The sequence below is a fragment of the Ranitomeya variabilis genome, chromosome 5 (assembly GCF_051348905.1).
Source record: "Ranitomeya variabilis isolate aRanVar5 chromosome 5, aRanVar5.hap1, whole genome shotgun sequence".
NCBI lineage: Eukaryota > Metazoa > Chordata > Amphibia > Anura > Dendrobatidae > Ranitomeya > Ranitomeya variabilis.
This window is the reverse complement of record NC_135236.1, coordinates 262,506,988-262,532,332: the sequence shown is the minus strand read 5'-3', so window position 1 is coordinate 262,532,332 and position 25,345 is coordinate 262,506,988. Positions and strand designations below refer to the sequence as shown.

General features: G+C 43.6%; 1 protein-coding gene across 1 annotated transcript in view; it reads right to left on the bottom strand.

Moving 5' to 3' along the window:
• RAB8B (RAB8B, member RAS oncogene family) overlaps positions 1-24,031 on the bottom strand; it is a 34,226-nt gene extending 10,195 nt beyond the window's left edge. Inside the window, exons 1-6 of the mRNA XM_077264191.1 lie at positions 23,702-24,031; positions 9,105-9,165; positions 5,971-6,031; positions 3,299-3,376; positions 829-918; positions 667-732 (exon numbers count right to left, since the gene is read on the bottom strand). Coding sequence (XP_077120306.1) covers positions 667-732; positions 829-918; positions 3,299-3,376; positions 5,971-6,031; positions 9,105-9,165; positions 23,702-23,825 — 480 coding nt within the window. The 5' untranslated portion in view covers positions 23,826-24,031. The remainder of the gene's footprint in view (positions 1-666; positions 733-828; positions 919-3,298; positions 3,377-5,970; positions 6,032-9,104; positions 9,166-23,701) is intronic.
• Between the last annotated feature and the right edge of the window lie 1,314 nt (positions 24,032-25,345).

Genomic DNA, 25,345 nt, shown 5'->3' with positions numbered 1-25,345 from the left:
CAGCGAGCCCAAGATATCATAGCCTATATAACAGCACAGCTTCATTCCTGGAGCGATTCCTCCTTTTGTCTAGTCTTAGCTGACAGTGATGCTGAGGATTTTGCAATTTCCCCTCTACACATGCATTCTGCAGAGTTCTCTCCTCTGTCTGCTTATATGATACACAGGGTGTCACTCACCCTCCCATTCTCTCCTTGCTGTATAACCTCTACTGCAGCATAGCCAATACGCTCTGCATTTCCTACAGTTTGGACGCTTTTCTCCCCCGCTACACATCCTTTTCTGACAAATGTAGCACCACACAGTGCCCAAGTATAAAAGTAATCCAATGCAAGAGCTGGGAATGCAGCATCGAGGATTACCCATAATGGCTGTCCAACACCCTATAAAGACTATACAATTTGGCAGGTTCTTGTGGCCATGAGCAGGAAGCATGTCATCCAAAAACCATGCTATATATGTGAAAAAGAAAAAAAAAAAAAAAAGCTACATGGAAGCCATGGGAAATGTGATGATTTGACACCTCGTATGGCTTCTATGCTCAGCGGCTCTGAGGTTTAAAACTTTGTGATGGAACGGGTGCACAAGGGATTACCAAACATTCATTAGCAAACTTAGGTTTCCCCTTTAGTAAACCAAAGCTTTTTACATGGGATCAGTTTTTACCTCTTCCACATTGATGCTGGATTTCGCACTGGTTTCAAGAAACTTGATTCCATAATCAATAGCAAGCTGGGTTTAGAGAGAAAAAAAACAAAAGGATTAAGGAACAAAACAAAAACAGCAGTACCAAACTATGGTCCGAGAAAAGGTCAACGAATTCCGTACCTTCTCGCCTCTCTCCCGGGATACTTGTCTCTTATCATTCATGTCACATTTATTGCCCAGGATCATTCGCTCCACATCAGATGAGGCATGCTGGGAAAGAATTGGGACAGACAGTAATGAAGTGAGGAGAAGGGGGCTGGTTCTGGCCAATAAACGTGCTGGCTGCAATAACTCCTTTGAGGGAAATGTTGTATTTTACAAAACCAGCTTTGCAGATGAGATTTGAACATGCTGTGGAACCGTTCTTCATGGAAGTGGACCTGTGGTGCCGATTGTTAAATCTGAGCATGGCAATTACTGTCGGTCATTCTGATCACAGATATTAAGCATATGTAATCCAGATACCTCAATTGACCACAGAGACGCTGAAGGGGCAAACACACCGCACGCGATTATTCCTTTACAATAGCCAGATGTGAAAATTGTAACACTTAGGTTAGTACCAAAGAGATACAGCAATTAAAAAATGGTTTTAATTACATTCACTGCCATAGCTACGCAATCCGCAATGTGCGACTTTCCCGCGTCAAAGATTGGTTAGCCAAGGTTTAAAGAAAAAAAATATATTTTGTTTAAAGGTATAAAATATTGAAAATTATTTTTAAAAAAGTGTAGACAGTTTCAACTTTTAAACACTAGGGGGAGCAGCTGCTGACATTTGCCATGAAAGCCTAGTGTAATGCTTGCTCGCATTATGATTGCAGTGAATGCAGGCAGGACCTGCTCCATGTGTCTGATGTCACTACTCACTTCCCCTTCTGGGGATAAAGCACAATGAAGTTTAGTGTGAAGTGTATCACAGAACTGCGCCATTTTATTGATGACTGATACAGATGTGGTCAGCGCCACTGAGGACCGCTGGCAGCATCAATTCTGTTAGTTTGTGCTCACTGGGCTATACAGAGTTCTGGGGGAGCTTTTATATCAGTGTGGTGGCCGCAGCTCTCGCATCACAGTAATCATAGTTCAGCAGTTAGGATCACACTTCATAGGATTACATTCACGGCTCTGCGGACTGCATCACAGAGGATAGTATAAACGTAGTTGTGCAGACTGGATCTCACATAATAGGATTATGTGCACATATCTGATGTGAATTACTGTGATCTGAGCAGAGCAGTCATGTCATTGAAACTGCTGCACTCAGATGACAGTAGTTTCCCATGAGCACAGACTGGGGTATCAGCGCTATGGAGGTGATCACATTCAGTGATGTGAATTTACTGCTGGTTGAAGTCACTGCCACAGTCCTAGTGTCTGGATCTGATGGAGCTTTGCAGATGCAGCACTAAAGCCTCATTCAGATGTCCCCGCATCATTGACGTCAAAATAACGCTTTACACTGACTGAACACAATCGGTGACAGCGGTGGGGAGCACAGGTTGGGCTGCCTGACATTGCACTACTAATTGACCCGTTTTCACCGCTATAAGAAGTCACTGTCGTAGCCCTGCTATCAGTCAGAGCAGGACTGTGGAGGTAACTTCTTCCAGTGGCAAGGACAGCTCGGCAGCCTGGTATTAGTTGTACAGTGTGACTGCCGCTAAACTGATGCCCATACCTGCTGTTACCGCTGAACACTGTGTGAGCGGTGACAGGAGCAAATTGTAGGTCAGAGAACAGAGATGGGCCACAATAAAATGGCAGCTGGCTCCGCTCACAACTGCGAATTGGGCAGTGCAAGCCGAGCGCCCCGATCACATCTGAGGCAGCCACAAAACAGGAGACGCAGCAAGACACCGACCACAGTCTCCTATGCCCTGGGGCTGCCATATTTGTGGTGTTTAAGTGTCGTGCTCCGATATTCACACATCAACCCCCCAGCACCCACAGAAAAAAAATTTAAATGTCAAAACAGTAAATTTTGTTTTAAAAATATATAAAATTCAGACAAAAATTGTGACATTCCCTTGAATAACAAACAGGGGGAGGACTATTAAAAAAAAAGGCAAGGATAATGTAAAATAATAATAGTAGTAGTAATTCTTAACCTCACCGATCCCTCGCCACCCCTGTCCCAGCCCTTCCCAGGTGCTCAGCCAGTTTCTGCATTTATTGTCCTGTCTGGATGGGGCAGTGATTGGCTGCAGTGGTCACATGTTCATACAAATGGAAATGCAAGTACAGAAACTGGCAGGAAAGTGAAGGAAATTGTGGGCATTGTTATGCACAATATTACTATTTTTAACCCCTTTCTACTAGGTAATCCTTGGCTCTACAGATGGCACAAATAGATTAGAAAAATTGTATAAAAAAAAAAAAAAAATCACAAAAGCAGATTTTACTGTCTCAAAACTTAAGTTTTAAGTGACATTATCTTACAGATTTTTCTTGCTTTTCAGCTAAGGAGCTCCCATGACACATCATCAATACAAGTTATACACTGTGGGGAACCTGAGTAACTGCACGGACAAGATTTCTAAAAAGTCACGATATGGCCTGCACGGAGAAAAGGGAACACGTCACTTACTTCTTCAATATTTCTTATCCAGTTTTTAATATTGTCAAATGACTTCTCATTGGTGATATCATACACCAGCATGATGCCCTGGAAGAAAGACAAGACATGCAGTCACTGCTGGTGATAAGCCAATCGAGCTAATAGATCACGGTGTTTGGAGATGTGTGATACATGGGGGTCGCAGCTCTAGGACCCAATCTACTTTAAAGGGGTCCCCAACCCACTCTCTTCCTGGTCTGTTGTCCAGCGTATCACCAAGTTGTGGACATTCTTTTTCTTCCCTTAAGAATACTGTTACTATTTTATGCTTAAAAGTTGACCTGCACAACATATCAATATGTTTACAAAAGTGTTAATTCATTCTTTTTCCATCATTGTGCAACTGACAAGCTGACAGAAAAGGGCTAAAAAAAACCAAACAAACAAAAAAATTGCTTTTTGTTCCCCCCACAGTGCCACATCTGTCTATAGGCGGTGTCTGGTATTGCAGCACTTCCCCAATTTAAGTGAAAAGGGCTGACCTGCCGTACTAGACATATCCTGTAGCCATATGAGGAATCGTCTGTGAGAAAGAGCAAAACCATTTTTCTCTAATCCTGGAGAACCCCATTGAGAAAGCATATTAAAACTGTCAAAAATCAGGGTGGTCAAAGCCCTGGCAATATCAGGAGCCATTTTACGGCTGAAAGTGAACTTCTTTATCTGTTCGTAGAATATAACCAAAAAGTCACCAGTGACAAATTTAAAGGTACAGCAGCCATATAGCTTGAGATATGCCCGGTCCTGATAAATAGTGTACAGTTGTGTAAAAAAAAATAAAAAAAAATTGTGTTTTCCCCGTCCTGATTTCCTATTCCTTTGCATGTTTGTCACACTTAAAAGCTTTCAGAAAACAAAACAAATGTAAATATTAGACAAATATAACACAAGTAACTACAAAATACAATTTTTAAATGAAGGTTATTATTAAGGGAAAAAGAAATCCAAACCTACAGGGCCCTGTGTGAAAAAGTGATTGCCCCCTAAACCTAATAACTGGTTGGGCCACCCTTAGCAGAAACAACTGCAATCAAGCATTTGCAATAACTGGAAAGGAGTCTTTTACAACGCTCTGGAGGAATTTTGGCCACTCATCTTTGCAGAATTGTTGTAATTCAGCCACATTGGAAGATTTCTGAGCATGAACCGCCTTTTTAAGGTCATGCCACAGCATCTCAATCAGGCCACTCCAAAGTCTTCATTTTGTTTTTCTTAAGTCTTTAAGTAATTCAGAGGTGGACTTGCTGGTGTGTTTTGGTTCAATGTCCTGCTGCATAACACAAGCGCGCTTCAGCTTGAGGTCATGAACAGATGTCCGAACATTTTTTTGGTAGACAGCAGAATTCATGGTTCCATTTACCACAGCAAGTCTTCCAGGTCCTGAAGCAGCAAAACAGCTCCAGACCATCACACTACCACCACCATATTTTACTGTTGGTATGATTTTTATTTCCTGAATTGCTGTTTCTTCTACGCCAGAAGTAATGGAACATACAACTTCCAAAAAGTTCAACTTTAGTCTCACCAGTCCAGAGAGTATTCTCCCAAAAGTCTTGGGGATCATCAAGATGTTTTCTGGCAAAACTGAGACAAACTTTTATCTTCTTTTTGATCAGCAGTGGTTTTCGTCTTGGATCTCTACCATGAAGGGCATTTTTGCCCAGTCTCTTTCTTATGGTGGAGTCATGAACACTGATCTTAACTGAGGCAAGTGAGGCCTGCAGTTCTTTGGATGTTGTTGTGGGGTCATTTGTGACCTCTTGGATGAGTTGTCGCTGTGCTCTTGGGGTAATTTTGGTCAGCCGGCCACCCCTGGGAAGGTTCATCACTGTTCCATATTTTCGCTATTTGTGGATAATGGTTCTCTCTGTGGTTCGCTGAAGTCCCAAAGCTTTAGAAACGGCTTTAACACTTTTTCCAGACTGATAGATCTTATTAGATAGATAGATAGATAGATAGATTAGATAGATCTGATTTCAAAGACATACTGATAGGGAATTTAGATTGTGAGCCCCATAGGGGACAGTGATGATAATGTGTGCAAATTGTAAAGCGCTGCGGAATATGTTAGCGCTATATAAAAATAAAGATTATTATTATTATTAATTACTTTGTTTCTCATTTGTTCCAAAATTTCTTTGGATTGTGGCATGATGTCTAGCTTTTGAGGAAGCTTTTGGTCTACTTCACTTTGTCAGGCAGGTCCTATTTAAGTGATTTCTTGATTGAGAACATGTGTGGCAGTAATCGGTCCGGGGTTTGTCTAGGGAATATGAACTTAGCTTCCCAAAGATAAGATAAGCCATTTAAAACAAATTAAGCAGGGGAGGGAAGATAAGCCAGTTAAAACATAAATTAAGCAGGGGAGGGACAATACTTTCTTCACACAGGGCCCTGTAGGTTTGGATTTCTTTTTCACGTAATAATAAAGACCTTCATTTAAAACCTGAATTTTATGTTTACTTCGGTTATCTTTGTCTAATATTTAAATTTGTTCGGTGATCTGAACTATTTAAGTGTGACAAACATGCAAAAGAATAGGAAATCAAGAATGGGGCAAACACATTTACCCAACTGTGTGTGCATAAAAGAGGGTGATGCTGATTTAGGAAAGCTTATACAGTAGGAAACTAGATACTTACCATAGCTCCTCTGTAATATGCTGTAGTAATAGTACGGAACCTCTCCTGCCCCGCTGTGTCCCTGAACATACAAGAAAATGAAGATGCTTTATCATGAGACCTTACAATACTCTATACTTGACTCATACATTCACTGGAAATCAAACTGTATTATAGTAGAGCTTATGAATGAATCGTCACATGTGCACCTTTTAACACCAATTAACATGTTAGATTTTTTGGGAACTCAGAAATGGGGGGGGGGGGAAAAAAAAAAAATCACACACACACACACACACCCTACCTTTATATTTGGTACAAATTTATATTGTTTTTCTAAGGGGGAGGGGTGTCTTACAGGGTTCTCTATCAGGGGTGTTTCTAGCTGCTTTGCATAATTAACCTAGGAGCACCACCCGCTTGCCAAAGACTAATAATTAGCCCTAAGAACACAGGTCCATATCTGGACATGTATGGTAGATTTTAGTTATAATGCTATAGCTATAAAGGGGATTTGATGCTCTAACAGATGATCTCCAAAATATTATTAACAACAACATCCAATAAGAAATTTTGTATAGTTCTTCTGATTTGCTATGTCGCTTACCCCATGGGCAGGGTATCGCAGTATATAGGTATCCTTAGTTAGTTGTTCATGGTCGTAAGCATGGATACCTATGCTACTGCAATGCCCTGCACATGGGGTAAGCAACTGAGCCTATCAGAAGAACTATACTACATTTTTAAATTGGACTCATTTAGTCCAATTCTAATCTAATCTAAATATTGGGATAGGATGCTGGAGATGGAAACACCCCATTATGATGCTTATGCCCTATAAAAGATTTATCAAATTGATCTCCAAAGGTCTAGCAAATCTCTAAAATAGTCCTAAACTTTTTTTTTTTTTTTTTAAGGATGCACAAGTTCCAAGAATCCTGGGTTATCCACCTTCTTATAATAAGTCCTACTTCCAAGCTGTTAAAAGTTTTCTTTAAACGGCAGACCAAACAATTTTGCCTAATAAAACAACTATCAACTACGAAACATGGTGCCCTAAAAAACGTAATTTTGTTTCAACCATCTACCTAGCCAGTCTTAAGACAGGAAAACAGAATCACACTAGTGATTGCCAGGAAAATAAAATTACAATGCACTAGGTTCCTAAGCGATCCTTGAGAGGCTAAATAATAGGATCTAGAAGGCAGAAAGAGGAAGGTCACAGCTTTGATATGCAAGTAAATGTACAATTATGCTCAGCACGCAGAGCAGCAGAGATATCACAATGGTAACAAAGGTTCTTCCATCAAACGGAGCACAAAAGACAAAGCAGTCGGACAGGTCCTGCCCGATGGTGAGGGGGTGAGCAGTGGCTTTTCCACTGGTGAAAATGTCTGGGGCAGCGTTCACATGTCCAGCAATCAGCAGGTTCAAACTAAAGAAAAACTCAATGCCGTTAAAATTGATCCATTCACATCATGATTTAACCAACTGACCCAGCTAAAATCCGCTTTGCCACTTGTGCAGGCAGTTTGGGGGATTTATATGACAAATCAAGTAAAATAAAAACAGGTACTCTCCTCCCGCACTGGTGGCATTACAGCGATGTCAACGCCAGGTCTCATAACAATGCCACATGAGCCCTGCAGCCAATCAGTGGTTGTTATTAGGCTGATGCACTAGCACTTTCTTTAGACGAAGTGTTAGTGCAATAGTTCAATGCTGGCCACTGACTGGCTGCCGGGCTCGAGTGGCATAATAACGCTATGCAAGCCCTGGAGACCCAGGGCCGACATTGCCGGAATGGTGCTTGCGAGGGAGGAGAGTACATATTTTTATTTTACAAGGGGTGTCAAGTTGTGGAGGTTCGTCATCACTCGTTTTAGAATAAAATAATTGTGAACTCCTGAAATTAAAAAAAAAAAAAAACTTATTTTTTTGCCCCTTGCAACATTTTTAATTTTTCCAGTACAACCAAGAAAGAAGAAATGTTAAAAATACATAATAAATATAATCATTTTGTGTCTACAGCTTCTTAGACCTGTGCGTCTTCACTATCGGACTAGAAACGAATTGTGTGTAGCACATGCTTGCCGTTATAAGGCCCCATACACATTAGAGCAAATTAGATCAAGCCCCTGATTTTGGAGGAATCAGCAGTGTATGTTATGTGTGCGGAGGCCTTCAATCTCTCTCCCGACATGTTCACAGGGCCGGTCTGGGCACCCAATATTGATCACCTAGCCGCTAGGATAGAAGTGGATGTACACTTCTCAGTAGCGGCTGCTACATATTGAATACATCACTGCTCTAAAGATCTGTTTATTGGTTTCGGCCAGCGTCGGAGCTAATAACAGATGATCGGCAGCAGGGGTGTCAGATATCGGACCACTACAGATCTGATATTGATTACCTATTCTAAGAACATCCCCTTTAAAGAGAATCTGTCTGTGCCAGATTTTTGCTAACCCATCTAAGAGCAGCATGTTGTAGGGGCAGAGACCCTGATTGCAGCAATGTATCGCTTACTTTACTGGGTGATGTAGTTTTAATTAAAAACGGTTTTCTCTGCTGTAGATCTACCAGTTCTCTGAATGCTGAGCTCTGTATAACCCCGCCCATATCACTGATTGGCAGCTTTCTGTGTACACTTGAAAAGCAAAGAAAGCTGCCAATCACTGGTGGAGGCGTGGCTGGACTACCTGGTAGAACGCTGGTAGTCCTCTAGTGATAATCTCCTGCTGATAAAACAGTGATTTTACAAAGACTACAGCAAGCTGCCCAATAAGTGACACATCACTAGAACCAATGTCTCTGTCCCAATATTATGCTACTCTTAAGAATAGACAAAAAAAAAAAATAATGGTAACAGATTCCATTTAATTTCAACCAATGATCTTTATGTTCTCAAGAAAGATAAGCCACCACTTGAAGCGTATGACAATGGCTTAAAGGGGGTATTCCCATCTCCAAGATCCTATCCCAATAAATATCCATCCCATACACAGGTCTCACCTGTGTATGGCCCAGTCTCTTCTTGCTAGCAATTATATGAAATTTTACTTGCATTTTTGGAATCCCAGACAAAAAAAAAAAGGAAAATGCCAAATAAACATAGCAGGTAACCTAAAGAAGAAAGGTGATAAGTAACGTACCATATCTGAAGCTTGATCTTTTTTCCATCTAATTCTATTGTGCGAATTTTAAAATCGATGCCTGAAAAAGACAAAGACAGAAATAATAACCACATTTATTACACAGGCAGTAACTAGATGAGAATAAAAACAAGGAATAAAATTGAAGTGCTGACTTCATAAGTATGCACAATAACTATACTTTATTAATTATACATAAAAATAGGTAAAAAACAAGGTGAACTAAAAAAAGAATGCAAAGTCACCCTGGGAATCAAGGGACTAGGTACAGAGAGTTATCAGTGACAGTGCATAAATAAAATACACCACCCATATGAACCCCCTGACTGTACATTTGCATCATAAAACAGTAATAAAGTGATTGTGCCAAAATCATGACTCACGCCTTTTCTCTCTTAATAGTATTCAATTGACAGGAGTAACAAAGTGGAAAGAAATACCGATAAGATGCATACATAAGTCATGATAGATAACACTCACTCACAGTAAAATGCAAGTACAGGGTAACCAGGCGACAGCCCCGACGCGCGTTTTGCGTTATCCTTTTCAACAAGGGTATTACATTTTGATTTATGCACTGTCACTGATAACTCTCTGTACCAAGTCCTTTGATTCCCAGTGCGACTTCGCTCTCTTTTTAGTTCAACTTGTTTTACCTAGTTTTATGTATGTATTCAATTTATGTATAATTAATAAAAGCATAGCTATTGTGTATACTGGAGTTTCTTCTATAAATGTATCCATTATATTTAAATCTGGTTGGAGATCATGTTATTCACATAGGTAAATAGAAATTTCATTATGGAAATATCGGTGTTCCTGAGATCCTTTTATTAGTAGCTAGATGAGAGTCAGATCTATTGGATAGACAGACATATGCACACATACATCTCTCTCATATATCTGGCTGTATATCACATATCATATGTGCCCACGAGTCAGCAGCTTCTTTATATGAGGCAGGAAGTGGCCTGTGTGCGTCATGGTTTTTACAGAAAGTCAAGAGACCACTTCCCGCAGTTCCTGCACAGCACAGCCCCGATCTAATCCAACTCCCACAAGGCTCGGATTCATTACGAAACTAAGTGCAGAACGAACTACACAAAGACCTTATGATGCCAGAGATCAGTCATTTCCACTGCGCAGGTAGCAAACGCAGAGGAACAGAACTGGAGAATATCGGCCCTTGCTGGAAATTATGATTTCTGCACCAATTTGACTTTATTACTTGTCACGACCGGCTGGGAACGGTTACAGCCGCCTTAGTCAGGAAGTCCTGCGCTCTCCAGTTATGAAACCTCTAAGGTCACTCATGGTCAGCACCGCGGGTAGTTTCCAGATTACACAATGGCTTCCACTGATGGAAACCTGACTGAAATAATCCTAATTTACATCTGCTCATACATCAGACAACAATGGACCTGCTGGAGAGCGTAGGCTGAAGCCTCCATACACGTCAGATAATGGATTCTCATACAGAACACGCGCACACCCGGCCGGGGCGAGCGTTCCTGTGTATGGGGGAAGTCAGGAGAGGTTGGCGGCAGCCGAACCATTGTATGGCCGAAGCCTATCTGATGTGTATGGTCAGTAGTGTCACGTAGATCGAGGGGGTTTCTGACTTCTTCAACTAGCAATGATGTCCTGATCTTTGGCCACCTGAGAGCAGAGGCCTGCGATTGGATTTGATTGGCTGCTCCGACGACCTATCAAAATATAATTAAATTAACCTCTACAGTAAGAGGAAAGAAAAAAACAGAATTGTTTTGGGGGTCACCTCACATATCAGTCTGCAACAGTACCCGATATATAGTAAAAAATGAAAATAAATGCCATCTGTCAAGTAACTGCAGCAGCATGGAAGTTTTTATTTTTTTTAATCTCTCTTTTTGCCATGTAGATTCGGGATGCTGAAAAAAAAAAAAAATTATTATATATATATAATGCGATAACAAAAAGGTCTCTTCTCACGCCTCGTGCTACATCGTTATGTGGCTCTAAATGTCAAAGTCCAGGAACTTTGGACTCCACATACGAACGTTACTAGAGATAATCTTTGACTACATCACATCAATAGCCATTACGGTAAGCAGCGCAAGTCCACTGCAGTGTGCCTACAGGAGGAATGTCTTTCCTGCGGCCAGAAAGGAGTTAATTGAAGTATTCACAAGAAATCCTGGAATGAGGGAAATCTTGAAGGCTTCTGGAGGTGGAAGTGAGGGCAGAGGAAGGTGACAGTGTCAGAGGAAAATAACATGGCTCTAGTAGGCCTCGGTGGAAGTCCCCAGAGATACAGTGTAGAGCGAAGAATAAGCACTAACACACAGAAATTATGTAGAAACCAGCAGCACATCAATCTGTGCAAAAAAGGCTTCTGGAGTAAAGGCACCTGAGACCGCTCGCCTCTCTGAAATCTCAGAATATACTCATTATTAATATTAGTATTTCTAATGTGCTCTGCGTACATCTAAAATAGATCGCTAGCTCAGGAGAGCAGCTTGGCAGCTCCTGTGTACGGCAGAAGAGTGGGTGTAAATGCAGTGTTACCATGGAGGAAGAGCGAAAATCCAGCCACCGTGAGTCATCACCGCTCTCAGACTTGCACCCCTGTGCCACACATGGAAATCAGAGCAAGGTTAGCAGAAGACACACACGAAGGTTTACCACTTCATGATTAATGGAACAAGTGCAGAAAATAAACATATTGCCTGCAAATGTGCCCAAATGTATGTACACTGGCACCAGTACCACCTAACAACTCCATACTACTGTGGGTGTAATAACTAAGGCTGTGCGCACACGGTGCGTTCTCAAGGCATTTTCCATGCGGAAATGGGGCAAAACCGCTAGGGAATCCTTATGTAAGCTAATTCAATGACAATCCTGAAGTGTTGTGCACATGATCAGTAATTTTCCTTCAGTATTTGCAGTGCATTTTTTTCTGCAGCATGTCAATTCTTTGTAGGTATAAAAAGGTTTGTGGATTTGCTGAGTTTTTATGGACTTCCTATGGCGTTTCCCACACTGTCATCTGTGTAACAGTGCAAGAAACACCAGTGGTTCTGATCGGTGGTAACATATACCACCGGTAAGATCTTTACTGAGGGTCAGAATGCTGTGGGGTCACGCTGTCAAATGTTAGCGTGACCCCGCAGAGATAGTGTGACCCCTCAGCTATCTGCTTTCCCTCTGCTGGTTATGAAAATTACGCGGGAGCCCACACAATTTATCTTTTTATTTTTTGTAAAAAATTAACAGGAGTTACAGTACACACTGATTTCTGCCAGTTGCTGTTTGGTTACAGCCTATATAGGTTCATTCTGTTAACACTGCTACATAGGCTGGTAACAGTGAGTGAGCGAGTATTTAACTCTTTACTTACCAGTATAGTAATGACGGTGTCTGGCTGACACCTCTTCATTACTAAACCTTGGGCTTGATGTCCACTACAGCTGCTGACACCAAGCCCTAATCCCGTTACTCTGACGCCACACTGCATCAAAATGAAAAAGAAGGGGGTTGAACCAGGAAATTACAATCGCAAAACCTTTTTTTTTTTTTTTTTTTTTTAAATTTAATCTTTATTTAGCTAAAAAAAAAAAAAAAAGCAGTCAGTGCTGTACAAGAAAACGCATACAAAAATGTTCGGCTTTGCTGCCAAGAGATGCAGAAACCTTAAAATTTCTGCAAGCAAATACTTAACGTGCGCCCATAGCCTAAAGGTCTATGAAGCTACCCGATGTCCCACGCAGCACGGATGTGGGATTGTTGGACGCCCACCCGTCAGAGCACAACACCCAGTACAGCTCATCTGGACCCTTATTACTTATAGGTCACAGAGCAAAGTGAAAGATCTCATGTTTTGACATTTTATCAAAAAACGCTTGACAACGTAGGTGGCTATTTTAGATTAAATACAATGCACGTTTTATAGGCGTGAAATACACTATATGGTTGAAAGAATTTGGACACCTGCATGTTACCCGTACAAGAGTTTTTAGGTATAAATATGGAATTTGTCCCCATTTTACAACTATAACCAATTCCACAAGTTTTTAGTGGGCATTTTTACCCTTTCATCTAGAAGGGCATTTATGAGGCCCGACAATGATTAGAGGGACAGGCTAGAAATCTTCGTTCTAGTTCATCACAGAAGTGCTTGGTGGGGTTGACGCCAATGCTCTGTGGAGGGAGTCAAGTTCTTCCACCCTAAAAATCACCCTGGCATGCCTTTTATGGACCTTGCTTTCTGCACTGGGTAATAGAAAAGGGATTTCCAAGCTTCTAAAAAAGCTGAGAGAACACAATTCTCCAAAATCTCTTGTTATGCTGAAGTATAAAGATTTCCTTTCACTGTAACGAAGGGGCCTAGACCAACCCCTGAAAACCAACCTCATAGTATCATCCCTCCTCCACCAAACTTCACAGCTGGCACAGGAACAAAACATTAAAACATTATCTTCGCATTCGGCAAAACCAGACTCATCCAGAAGTCTTACATCAGTTTTACACCACTACATCCGACACTTGGCATTGTGCTTGGTGATCTAAGGTTTGCAAGTAGCTGCTCAGCCATGGAAACCCATGCCATGAAGCTTCTGATGTTAATAGCAGAGAAGTATTGGAGTTGGGCAGTTATTGAGACAGCAGGACGTTGGTGACATATACACTACGCACCTCAGCACTTGGTGACCCCGATCTCTAACTTTACATGCTCTCCACTTAATGTCACAGATGTTGTGGTTCTTAAAAGCCTCCACATTTTAATAGTAACCAGTAACAGTCACAAGTGATCGTCGAATATTTAGACGATAAGAAATTTCTTAAGACTTAATGATGGTGTCCTATTACAGGACCACGCTGGTGTCAGTGAGCTCGGAAAAGGAGGCAGTCACAATTATTGAGAATCTACACACGCAAGGACATCTGTGATCCATGTAGACATGAAGAAACAAGTAGTAGTGCAGCGAAGGGGAAGAAACTCAAATGTCGTAGAGGAAACGAGCTGTGGTGTATAGCAAAGAAGTCCTGGGCTGACCGCATCTACGGCAGAACCACCGGCCTCACGCAGTGCAAGCATTGCAGCAGATTTGGCAGTCTGACCAAACAAGTAATGAAGTAGTCAGACTATAGACATTGATGGTTAACTGTACGATGTGCTGCATCCTTGAAGACACAACCTTGTATGTGGCTTTTCTCACACCCAGCACGACTCCAAACACATGAATAGTGATGCCATACAAACCACAGTAGCCAGTTACAACGAAGAGCCACCCGGATAAGCAAAGAACTGGCCTCGAACAAGCCCAGAGTCCTCTTCCTAGTCCATAGACGTCTTACTGGTCCTAACCCCACCGCTCATAGTGATGGAAACACTTAGCAATATTCCTTCTCTTATCACAACGAGAATACCCCTTTATCTGCTGTCTTAGGGCACACTGATCAGATTGGAGGTTAGCCGTATGGTAAGCAAGGTGAATTCTCATAGCCATAGAGTAAGCCAGGTGAATTCTCATAGCCATAGAGTAAGCCAGGTAAATTCTCATAGCCGTATGGTAAGCCAGGTGAATTCTCATAGCCATACGGTAAGCCAGGTGAATTCTCATAGCCATAGAGTAAGCCAGGTGAATTCTCATAGCCATAGAGTAAGCCAGGTAAATTCTCATAGCCGTACGGTAAGCCAGGTAAATTCTCATAGCCGTATGGTAAGCCAGGTGAATTCTCATAGCCGTACGGTAAGACAGGTGAATTCTCAAGGCCATAGAGTAAGCCAGGTGGATTCAGATACACACCTCCAGTCTCATCGGGGTTCTGTGCGCCGCTCCGTTCATCCTTGGGGCTCAGGTTGGCTGCATTATACGCACAGGCCATGTGCACACTTATGAGGGAGTTCAGTACAAGTCGAGATACCTTTAGGCTAGGGCTACCTGGCAGTAAATGGAGGAAAACGTATCTGCGAATTGCTGTCGATCAACTTTAGAGCTCTGATTAGGTTTTAAGATAAAACAGCCAATTTGCAACAAGTCGCATGTGAAGTGCATTGAAGTCTATGGCAAGTGAGGCGACTTGCAACAGAAAGTCCAACTCATTCAGAAACATTTGCGTCTGTCACAAATTGCAGCTCGACACCATAGGAAATCTACTATACTGCCCCTCCCCCTACACTGACTGCCTGTACAGGAAGCTGCAGAAGTGTTAGTTATAACTAGGCACAGCTCTGCAGCAGAGCTAACAGCACTTTTAGATGACAACTGCAGATGTGTTTGTAATTTGACAAAGATTAGTTGTGCGGAGCGTGATTTGAACTGTCAGTCATTGCATGTTTCACAGTGGTAACGCCCCCTTTCATTTAAGATAAGCTTTAAAGCAAGAGTCTCCGTCAGATCTACAGTTGAAACCAGAAGTTTACATACACTATATATATAAAAACACATACAGTGCCTTGCGAAAGTATTCAGCCCCCTGGAACTTTTCAACCTTTTACCACATATCATGCTTCAAACATAAAGATACCAAATGTAAATTTTTGGTGAAGAATCAACAAGTGGAACACAATTGTGAAGTTGAATTAAATTTATTGGTTATTTTATATTTTTGTGGAAATTCAAAAACTGAAAAGTGGGGCATGCAATATTATTCGGCCCCTTTATTTTCAGTGCAGCAAACTCCCTCCAGAAGCTCATTGTGGATCTCTGAATGATCCAATGTTGTCCTAAATGCCTAATGATGATAAATACTGTATAATCCGCCTGTGTGTAATCAAGTCTCCGTATAAATGCACCTGATCTGTGATAGTCTCAGGGTTGTGTTTGAAGCACAGAGAGCATCATGAAGACCAAGGAACACAACAGGCAGGTCCGTGACACTGTTGTGGAGAAGTTTATAGCCGGATTTGGATACAAAATGATTTCCAAAACATTAAACATACCAAGGAGCACTGTGCAAGCGATCATATTGAAATGGAAGGAGTATCATACCACTGCAAATCTACCAAGACCCGGCCGTCCCTCTAAACTTTTATCTCAAACAAGGAGAAGACTGATCAGAGATGCAGTCAAGAGACCCATGATCACTCTGGATGAACTGCAGAGATCTACAGCTGAGGTGGGACAGTCTGTCCATAGGACAACAATCAGTCGTACACTGCACAAATCTGGCCTTTATGGAAGAGTGGCAAGAAGAAAGCCATTTCTCAAAGATATCCATACAAGTGTTGTTTAAAGTTTGCAACAAGCCACCTGGGAGACACACCAAACATGTGGAAGAAGGTCAGATGAAACCAAAATCAAACTTTTTGGCAACAATGCCAAATGGCATGTTTGACGTAAATGCAACACAGCTCATCATCCTGAACACACCATCCCCACTGTCAAACATGGTGGTGGCAGCATCATGGTTTGGGCCTGCTTTCCTTCAGGAGGGACAGGGAAGATGGTTAAAATTGATGGGAAGATGGATGGAGCCAAACACAGGACCATTCTTGAAGAAAACCTGTTGGAGTCTGCAAAAGACCTGAGACAACAAGACAATGGCCAAGTCACAGTCCAGACCTCAATCCAATCGAGAATCTGTGGAAAGAGCTGAAAACTGCTGTTCACAAACGATCTCCATCAAACCTCACTGAGCTCGAGCTGTTTGCCAAGGAAGAATGGGCAAGGATTTCAGTCTCTCGATGTACAAAACTGATAGAGACATACCCCAAGCGACTTGCAGCTGTAATCACAGCAAAAGGTGGCGCAACAAAGTATTAAGCTAAAGGGGCAGAATAATATTGCACCCCCCACTTTTCAGTTTTTGAATTTCCACAAAAATCTAAAATAACCAATAAATTTCATTCAACTTCACAATTGTGTTCCACTTGTTGATTCTTCACCAAAAATTTTCATTTGGTATCTTTATGTTTGAAGCATGATATGTGGGAAAAGGTTGAAAAGTTCCAGGGGGCCGAATACTTTTGCAAGGCACTGTATGCATGTTTTTCTCAACATCTGACATGAAATCAGAATAGTCCTTTTCCGTTTTAGGTCAATTAGGATTACCATAATTATTAATATTTGCCAAATGCCAAAATAATGACAGAGAGAATGTTTTAAGGCATTTTTTATTAATTACTGCAAAGTCAAAAGTTTACATACACTAACATTTGGCAAATAATAATTATGGTAATAATTCAGGAAAGTGGACACCGAACATCCTACCCTACCCTTCCTGAGTCCCGGGACAGATCTCGGCTGCTGCTTCATCAATGTTTTAGCAGCAGCCATGAAGTCACTGCTGAGGCAGAAGGCACATACCGATGAACTCAGCGATCGGTGGCAGCGGTGAGTTGTGCTTTTGACATGATGTCACCGTTGCAGCCAAAACATTGAGACCGGAGACACGGCAGAGATCGAATGCTAGATCCAGGGAGGGAGAGTACATATTTCACAGTGTTGTGTCTACTATCCCAAAAGTGGATAATGTTTTTAATAATAAAAGAGACTAAGTCTTAGGGCTCATACTCACTTGCGAGAAATACGGCAGAGTCTCGCATGTTAAAACACGGCTCTGCCACCGGCACTCCAGAGCGGAGCGTGCGGCCGCATAGCAATACATGGAGCTGCACGCTCTGCTCCCAAGTGCTGGCGGCAGAGCCGGGTGTTACCATGCGAGACTCGGCCGTATTTCACGCGAGTATGAGCCCTAATACAACGATTACATAGAAACATAACGCAGCAGTACGAGATTTCTGCAGATGACAGTTCAGAGATTTATTATGAATGTCATATTTGTGATGGGATTTTACCGCTAATATGAAGTAACTGACAAATGCCTTCTATGGGAATTTTGCCCTCTTCTGGATCAACACTGAAGGACTTTAGACCTTTGTGATTTTCTATAATCATCAACTATAATGTACAGACAACACTACAAAGTGAAAAAAAATAATATATCACAAAGAGAAAATAACAAGTAGTGAACAGTCTGCTCAGTAGGAAGACTAAGGCCTCTTTGACACTTCCGTTTTTTAGAATCAGTCACAATCCGTCAGAATGTTGAAATTACGAATCCTGTGCTGATTGTAAAAAAAAAAGGATGCACTGGATCCGTTTTTATGACGGATCCGTCGAAGCAGGTGCTGTCTGAATTTTAGGGAGGAGAGGAGGGACAATTTTTTCCCCCGACTGGAATTTCCTTCCGGGCATGCTCAGCTTACGAAACAGGATCCGTCGCTGGATTCCTGATTTGGACGGTCAGCGACGGATCCTGCGTCCATAGACTTCCATTATAGCCATCGATGGACAGAGTAGGATCCGTCGCTGGACGATTTTCCGACGTACAGAAAAAACATTTCTATGTGCGCTGTCTCCGCCCGACGGACAGTGATTTTACGACGGATCCTGCGCACGACAGATGAAATGGTAGGCCATCTTTCACAATAAGTCGCTAATACAAGTCTATGGGAAAAAAACAGATCCAGCAGAAAAATTTGCTGGATCCGTTTTTTAAAAGAAAAATGACGGATTTGGAAGGAAGTGTGAAAGAGGCCTAAGCAACAACTCCGGCTCCAAGTGCCAGGCATTGGCCCTACATAACAACCATTAGGCTCATTCAATAGATAGCAGGAATATGTAAGCCAGCATCAGACATCACAGCGGCGCACGCTGGACGATATACACGGCACACGTCACTCTCTCTTATGGTGGGCTTATCTTAGATCAATATTTTACACCAAAATTATTGTTCGCACCAATAACAAATCTGGCACATTCTACGACTCCTCTTAGTTGCCCAATATCTCTTAGACACTTTCCAAAATGGTCATGTGGGACCCAAACAATCTGAGCTATACACAATTTCCTTCCCAAATTTGTATTTGAATATTTATAATAATTTTTATTCCTATAGGGCCAACATATTCCGCAGCGCTTTAGATTTGTACAACTCCGGATTAAAGAAAAAAAAACAACAAAACATTAATTCAAGATGCACAAGCCAATTAATTACCGCGACAAGCACAAATCAACATTATAGGAAGCTGATCAGTGCTGGTTTTACTTGTACTCATGTACGATGCTGCTGCCGCATGCGTCCGACAGCCACGCACGAGTCTGCTGTAAGGCCAGGGTTGCTTTTTTTTTTTTGCTACATGTGCCATCTGCCATTTCCACAGACAGATCACTAAACCCATTACCATTTTTTTCTCCCTTCAGGAAAGTCCTACCTGGAACCAAATCAATGACATCTCTCAGTTTAGGTTTTATTTTTTTACTAGATGGTAGCCCGATTCTAACGCATCGGGTATTCTAGAATATGTATGTAGTTTATTTATGAAGATTTTAGAATAATACATTGAATACACAGGATTCGGCCGGCTGCGACCAATTAGCGAAGGGTGGTTCAAATCCCGAGCCAATTCGCAGCCGGACTGCGCCTGTCGCCGATTGTTCGCGGCCGGCCACGTAGTATATTGCACAGCCCACGTAGTATATTGCACAGCCCACGTAGTATATTGCACAGCCCACGTAGTATATTGCACAGCCCACGTAGTATATTGCACAGCTCACGTAGTATATTGCACAGCCCACGTAGTATATTGCACAGCCCACGTAGTATATTGCACAGCCCACGCAGTATATTGCACAGCCCACGTAGTATATTGCACAGCCCACGTAGTATATTGCACAGCCCACGCAGTATATTGCACAGCCCACGCAGTATATTGCACAGCCCACGTAGTATATTGCACAGCCCACGTAGTATATTGCACAGCCCACGTAGTATATTGCACAGCCCACGTAGTATATTGCACAGCCCATGTAGTATATTGCACAGCCCACGTAGTATATAGCAGAGCCAACGCAGTATATTGCAATGTGAGCATCATATCCCTGTTAAAAAAAAGAATTAAAATAAAAAATAGTTATATACTCACCTTCTGTTGGCCCCGGATCCAGGCGAAGCGGTTACCGACGCTCCTCGCGCGCTCCGGTCCCAAGAGTGCATTGCGGTCTCGCGAAATGATGATGCAACGGTCTCGCGAGACCGCTACGTCATTATCTCGCGAGACCGCAATGCATGGAGCGGTCAACGGAGCGTCGCGAGGAGCGGGAAAGGCCGGTTCTGGATCCGAGGGGCCGACAGACAGTGAGTATATAACGATTTTTTATTTTTTTATTATTTTTAACATTAGATCTTTTAACTATTTATGCCGCATAGGCAGCATCAATAGTAAAAAGTTGGTCACACAGGGTTAATAGCAGCGGTAACGGAGTGCATTACACCGCGGCATAACGGGATCCGTTACCGCTGACATTAACCCTGTGTGAGCGCTGACTGGAGGGGAGTATGGAGCGGGCACTGACTGCGGGGAGGAAGGAGCGGCCATTTTGCCGCCGGACTGTGCCCGTCGCTGATTGGTTGTGGCCGTTTTGCTGCGACCAATCAGCGACTTGGATTTCCATGACAGACAGAGGCCGCGACCAATGAATATCCGTGACAGACAGACAGACGGAAGTGACCCTTAAGGTACCGTCACACTCAGCGACGCTGCAGCGATATAGACAACGAGCCGATCGCTGCAGCGTCGCTGTTTAGGTCGCTGTAGAGACGTCAAACATAGCAGCTCCAGAACGATGCAGGAGCGATCCTGTGACGTAGCGGTGACGCACTTATCGTTCTCACAGGTCGTTAGCTCCATGTTTAACATTGCTGGCATCGTTGCTTTTGCTGTCAAACACGACGATACACACCGACCTGACGATGAAATAAAGTTCTGGACTTCTAGCTCCGACCAGCGATATCGCTGCTGCGTGTCAAACACAACGAGATCGCTAACCAGGACGCTGCAATGTCACGGATCGTTGTCGTTCTTGTTAGAAAGTTGCTGAGTGTGACGGTACCTTTAGACAATTATATAGTAGATGGGTGAAATGACTGTTTGTTGGTGTTTGTTTTTTGACCCCCCCCAAACAGTACAATGCCCTACTTTGGTCCAAGTAAATGACTGTAAAAAATATATAGACAACGGATAACACAGTCATCGCTTGCTGCAGGTATTTTACCATTTAATGGCCAGGAGAAGCCCAGGGTTTTGTTTTTTTGTTTTCATTTCATACAAGAAATCTGAGGAAACAAGGATTGTAGAAACTGACGCTGAAAATGGGTCCAGAACACTGGAAAAAACATAGCTTGAACATTTTTCAAGTAAGAGAAGACAAAAAAACCTGATGTGCAAAACTGGCTTTAGGCTATGTTCACACGCTGTGTTTTTTTTTTTTATACAAAATTTTAAGCTGCTAAGAAAAAGCAGGATTTACTGAGCTTCTGCTGTGTTCTGGTTGTCTCTTGGGCGTGTTGATAAAAGTTTATTGGCCCAAAAAAGCCCAATATAACTTCCTTAGGTTTTTGCACCAATAACTAGTTCCTGTGTTTTTTGCACTCACCCATTGCTGTCTATGGCTGCCGTCACACTATCAGTATGTGGTCAGTATTTTACCTCAGTATGTGTAAGCCAAAACCAGGAGTGGAGCAATTAGAGGAAAAGTATAATAGAAACATATTCACCACTTCTGCATTATCACCCACTCCTGGTTTTGGCTGAGAAATACTGATGTAAAATACTGACCAAATCCTGATAGTGTGACGGCAGCCTAAGGGTGAGGAACACTGAAAGATGTGACATGCTGCAGGTTTCAAAGACGCAGCAGTTTTCCAAATCAGTCAGGAAAATAAAACCAAAGTGTGTGCATGAGATTTCTGAAATCTCAGACTTTGCTGGTACTGTAAAATGCAGCTGAAAAGGTGCAATAAAAAAACAAACAAAAAAAAGCAATGTGGGAACACAGCCTTAGGGTATGTGCACAAGATAACTATTTCAGGCACATTACACCAGAAAAAAGTGCTCATAATTTGTTTTATTATTTATTTTTTAAATAAAACAATGCAAAAAAAAAAAAAAAAAAAAAGTGATCACAACGCACAGGAAAACCACGTGCTGCTGACATGCTCAGTCTTTTTGAACTTCATGTAATTGCGTCAGGCTTTGAGAGCTGGAAAGCAGTAGAAGGAGTGGCCCGACCATTCCTCCCAATTGGAAGCCACTCACTATTTTATACATACATTAAAAAAATTAAAAAAAACTCCCGATATTTTCCCGAAATGTCTTCTACTTGCAAAACCCCACAGCTCGGCTGCCACAAGCCACCAAGGAATGTACGAGTCCGGGATACACCGAGGCGTCACCTGCAGATCTGTGTGCTCAGCCGCCCATGCAGCCGGCAGTGCAGTGTGAACGCAGCCTTACATGGCCCAGTGACTGTCGGGGGCTCACATGTAGGGTCTCCAGCCACATAGCCGGTGCGCTCAGCTCTTACACAGCGGTCACTCGCGGGCGATCTGGTTGTATTTTGGGGAGCTGCATGTGTGTCGTGTTTTGCGCACTACAAATAACGTGATGTGTAGTTATACAACTATCGAAGATTGGTTTTATCCAGAGAAAAACAAACCAGACAATGCCGGTCTCTGGGAGAAAAAAACAAACAAACAAACCACAAACATAAGTAATGCCAAAACTAACGTGTGCTGCGGGTGGGAAAGCTGTAGGACAAGTGAAGAGAAAAGCGGCAGTAACAATGACGAGCAGGGAATACACAGCGCTGGAGGGAGATGGCGCAGACCCGCGAGTCCTCCTCCTGCCTCTGCAGTCACCATCGCCTCTCCGCAGACCGCTGACAATTATGGCAATGCCGATTACGCAACACACATACCAGGCAGTCTCCGGTAATGTGAGATTAGGGCCTCCCGTCTCCACCAGCCGGATGAGCAGAGATGGGTCACAATCGTCTTGTTGGAAATCTGCTCACCATCGTGTTCATACAGATAAGCATCAGTGTCATCCATACACTGCCAAGCCCCCAATATGAAGCCCACTCAGTATGTAACTAATGGAGGCCCGGGGCAAAACGGAGAAACTATCAGCCATCAATATAAGCAGCCAAATAACACTTACTGGCCATTGTTACTCAGAAGATGCGACGCGCGGCCCACGGGCAGACGGACGCGCGGCCCAGCGACCCACGGGCAGACGGACGCGCGGCCCAGCGACCCACGGGCAGACGGACGCGCGGCCCAGCGACCCACGGGCAGACGGACGCGCGGCCCAGCGACCCACGGGCAGACGGACGCGCGGCCCAGAGACCCACGGGCAGACGGACGCGCGGCCCAGCGACCCACGGGCAGACGGACGCGCGGCCCACGGGCAGATGGGGGTCTGGGAGTAGCAGTGTGCGCTATTGCCAGAAGCCCTTTCCACGTGCCAGCAGTAATGCCTTCCTATACGCTGGACATGTCTGATACCCTCTGCAGGTCAGTTGCCCATCTCCCCGGGCACCAGCTGGTCTAGGTGGTACTGAGCTCCATACAGGCTCTGGGGGGAGTTACTGGGAAGTTAGTAGCCCAGACTGACAGGTTCCACAGCTGAGGGCACGCAGGGTAAGATCGGTGTACAGTCAGCTGTAGATGGGGTGAGGGCACTGGGGCTGGCCGTGTCTCCGCAGTGGCACAAGGTGCCAGTCAGCCTCTATGCTGGGAGCAGTGGGTGTGGTGAGAGCACTGACCGATGGTGGAGATAAAGGTGGTGTTGAAGGCGTCCTCGCTGAACCTGAAGAGCAGGCATGTCTTCCCGACCCCGCTGTCCCCGATCAGCAGCAGTTTGAACAGGTAGTCGTACGTCTTCGCCATCTTCACACTTTCCTCCCAGAGAACAGGAGCCACCGCCGGCCCGCGGGGACGGCTTACACCAATCGGATGCTAAGACTGGGCACCCTGTCCGTGACGTCACCTTTCCTTCCACCTGACGACCAATCACAGCGTAGGGGCCAGACTCCACAAGCCTTGTCACCCCGGAGACGGGTGACGCGCCCATACTATCCTCGCCTCTCTACGTTAATTCGTTCGAAAAGGATCATGGGACATGTAGTCTGAGCCTGTAGTAGGGCGGGGCTACGCCCCCACCGGCTATAGTAAACGATAGCGAGCAGCTGCATGGGATTTGTAGTTTTCTGTGTGTTCACATGGCGGACTGTGCAGGTCTTGTAGTCATAGGTCGTGAACCCTAGATCGAAGGTGCTGCCGTTCTATCCCGTGACGTTGTGCGTGGTAACAGGATTGTTTCTATGTGTCGGACTCACATTGGTCTGCCTTCACAGTGGGTAGAGTTGAGGGACTGACATTTCCATAGGCCGCCATTCACCAGGTAGTGTGTCGGGGTCTGGCAGACACGGGCAGAGGTCACAGTGAAAGCTTTGGGGAGTGAGCGGTGTCATCAGAACCAGAGGGTCAGCCTGATGATCATTTGTATTTCTATAGCGCCAACATATTCCGCAGCACTTCTAGGGAATCTGTCCCCCCCGGGCCTGTGTAACCTGTTACTATGGGCAGACCTACCGGTGATGGAGATGTTAAACAGGCCCACATAAGTCAGTGGGTCCGTGGAAAAAACACAGATTCGAGTGCTGTCCATTTTTTAACTGTCTCGTGTAGGAGAAGCATAGATATTTATTTTTCTCTGTATACAAGAAAATCAGCTGGCTGGCCATGGCCCTCCTAGATTGTGAGCCGGCCCTCGTCCTGTAACTATTGGGTGATGTGTAATGCCTTTATAGTCTGTGCAAGTCCCTGCACTGGGACGCTGTTACTATGGGCATTCAGGCCGCGTCGCACTGGAGCACCTTGGGCCCACCAGAGAAAATCATTGTTGGGGCCCACTACCTACATAAACACATCATGAAGAGCAGACTCCCCAAAACCTTGTCTAATGACAAATGCACTCGCAGGGTGCAGCAGGCCCCCACTGATAAAGGCTGGAGCAGCACAGGCGCAAGCTACTGATGAGAGCAACCACCCACTCACCTAAATAATGGAGGGGTGGCTGCCTAGTAGCAAAAACGCACACAGGTAAGGCTTGCATAAGACACTATTCACACAGATAGGAGTGATGCACAGTGTGTGGACAACCTACTGATCACGCCCATAGTATTAGCGGAGCACTATATAAATGCACCACACATAGAAATACATTCAAGACCATCAATTGTGTGGTAAAACACAATCAGTATATCAGGGTGTAATATAAGGTAGTACACGTCTTAATTATGTAGCAGGGGTTGGGGTAGCCCCCTCATAGGGTATAATACAGCACCCCACAAAATATAATGCAACCCCCCATGAGGTATAATGCACCCCCCATAGACTGTAGCCCC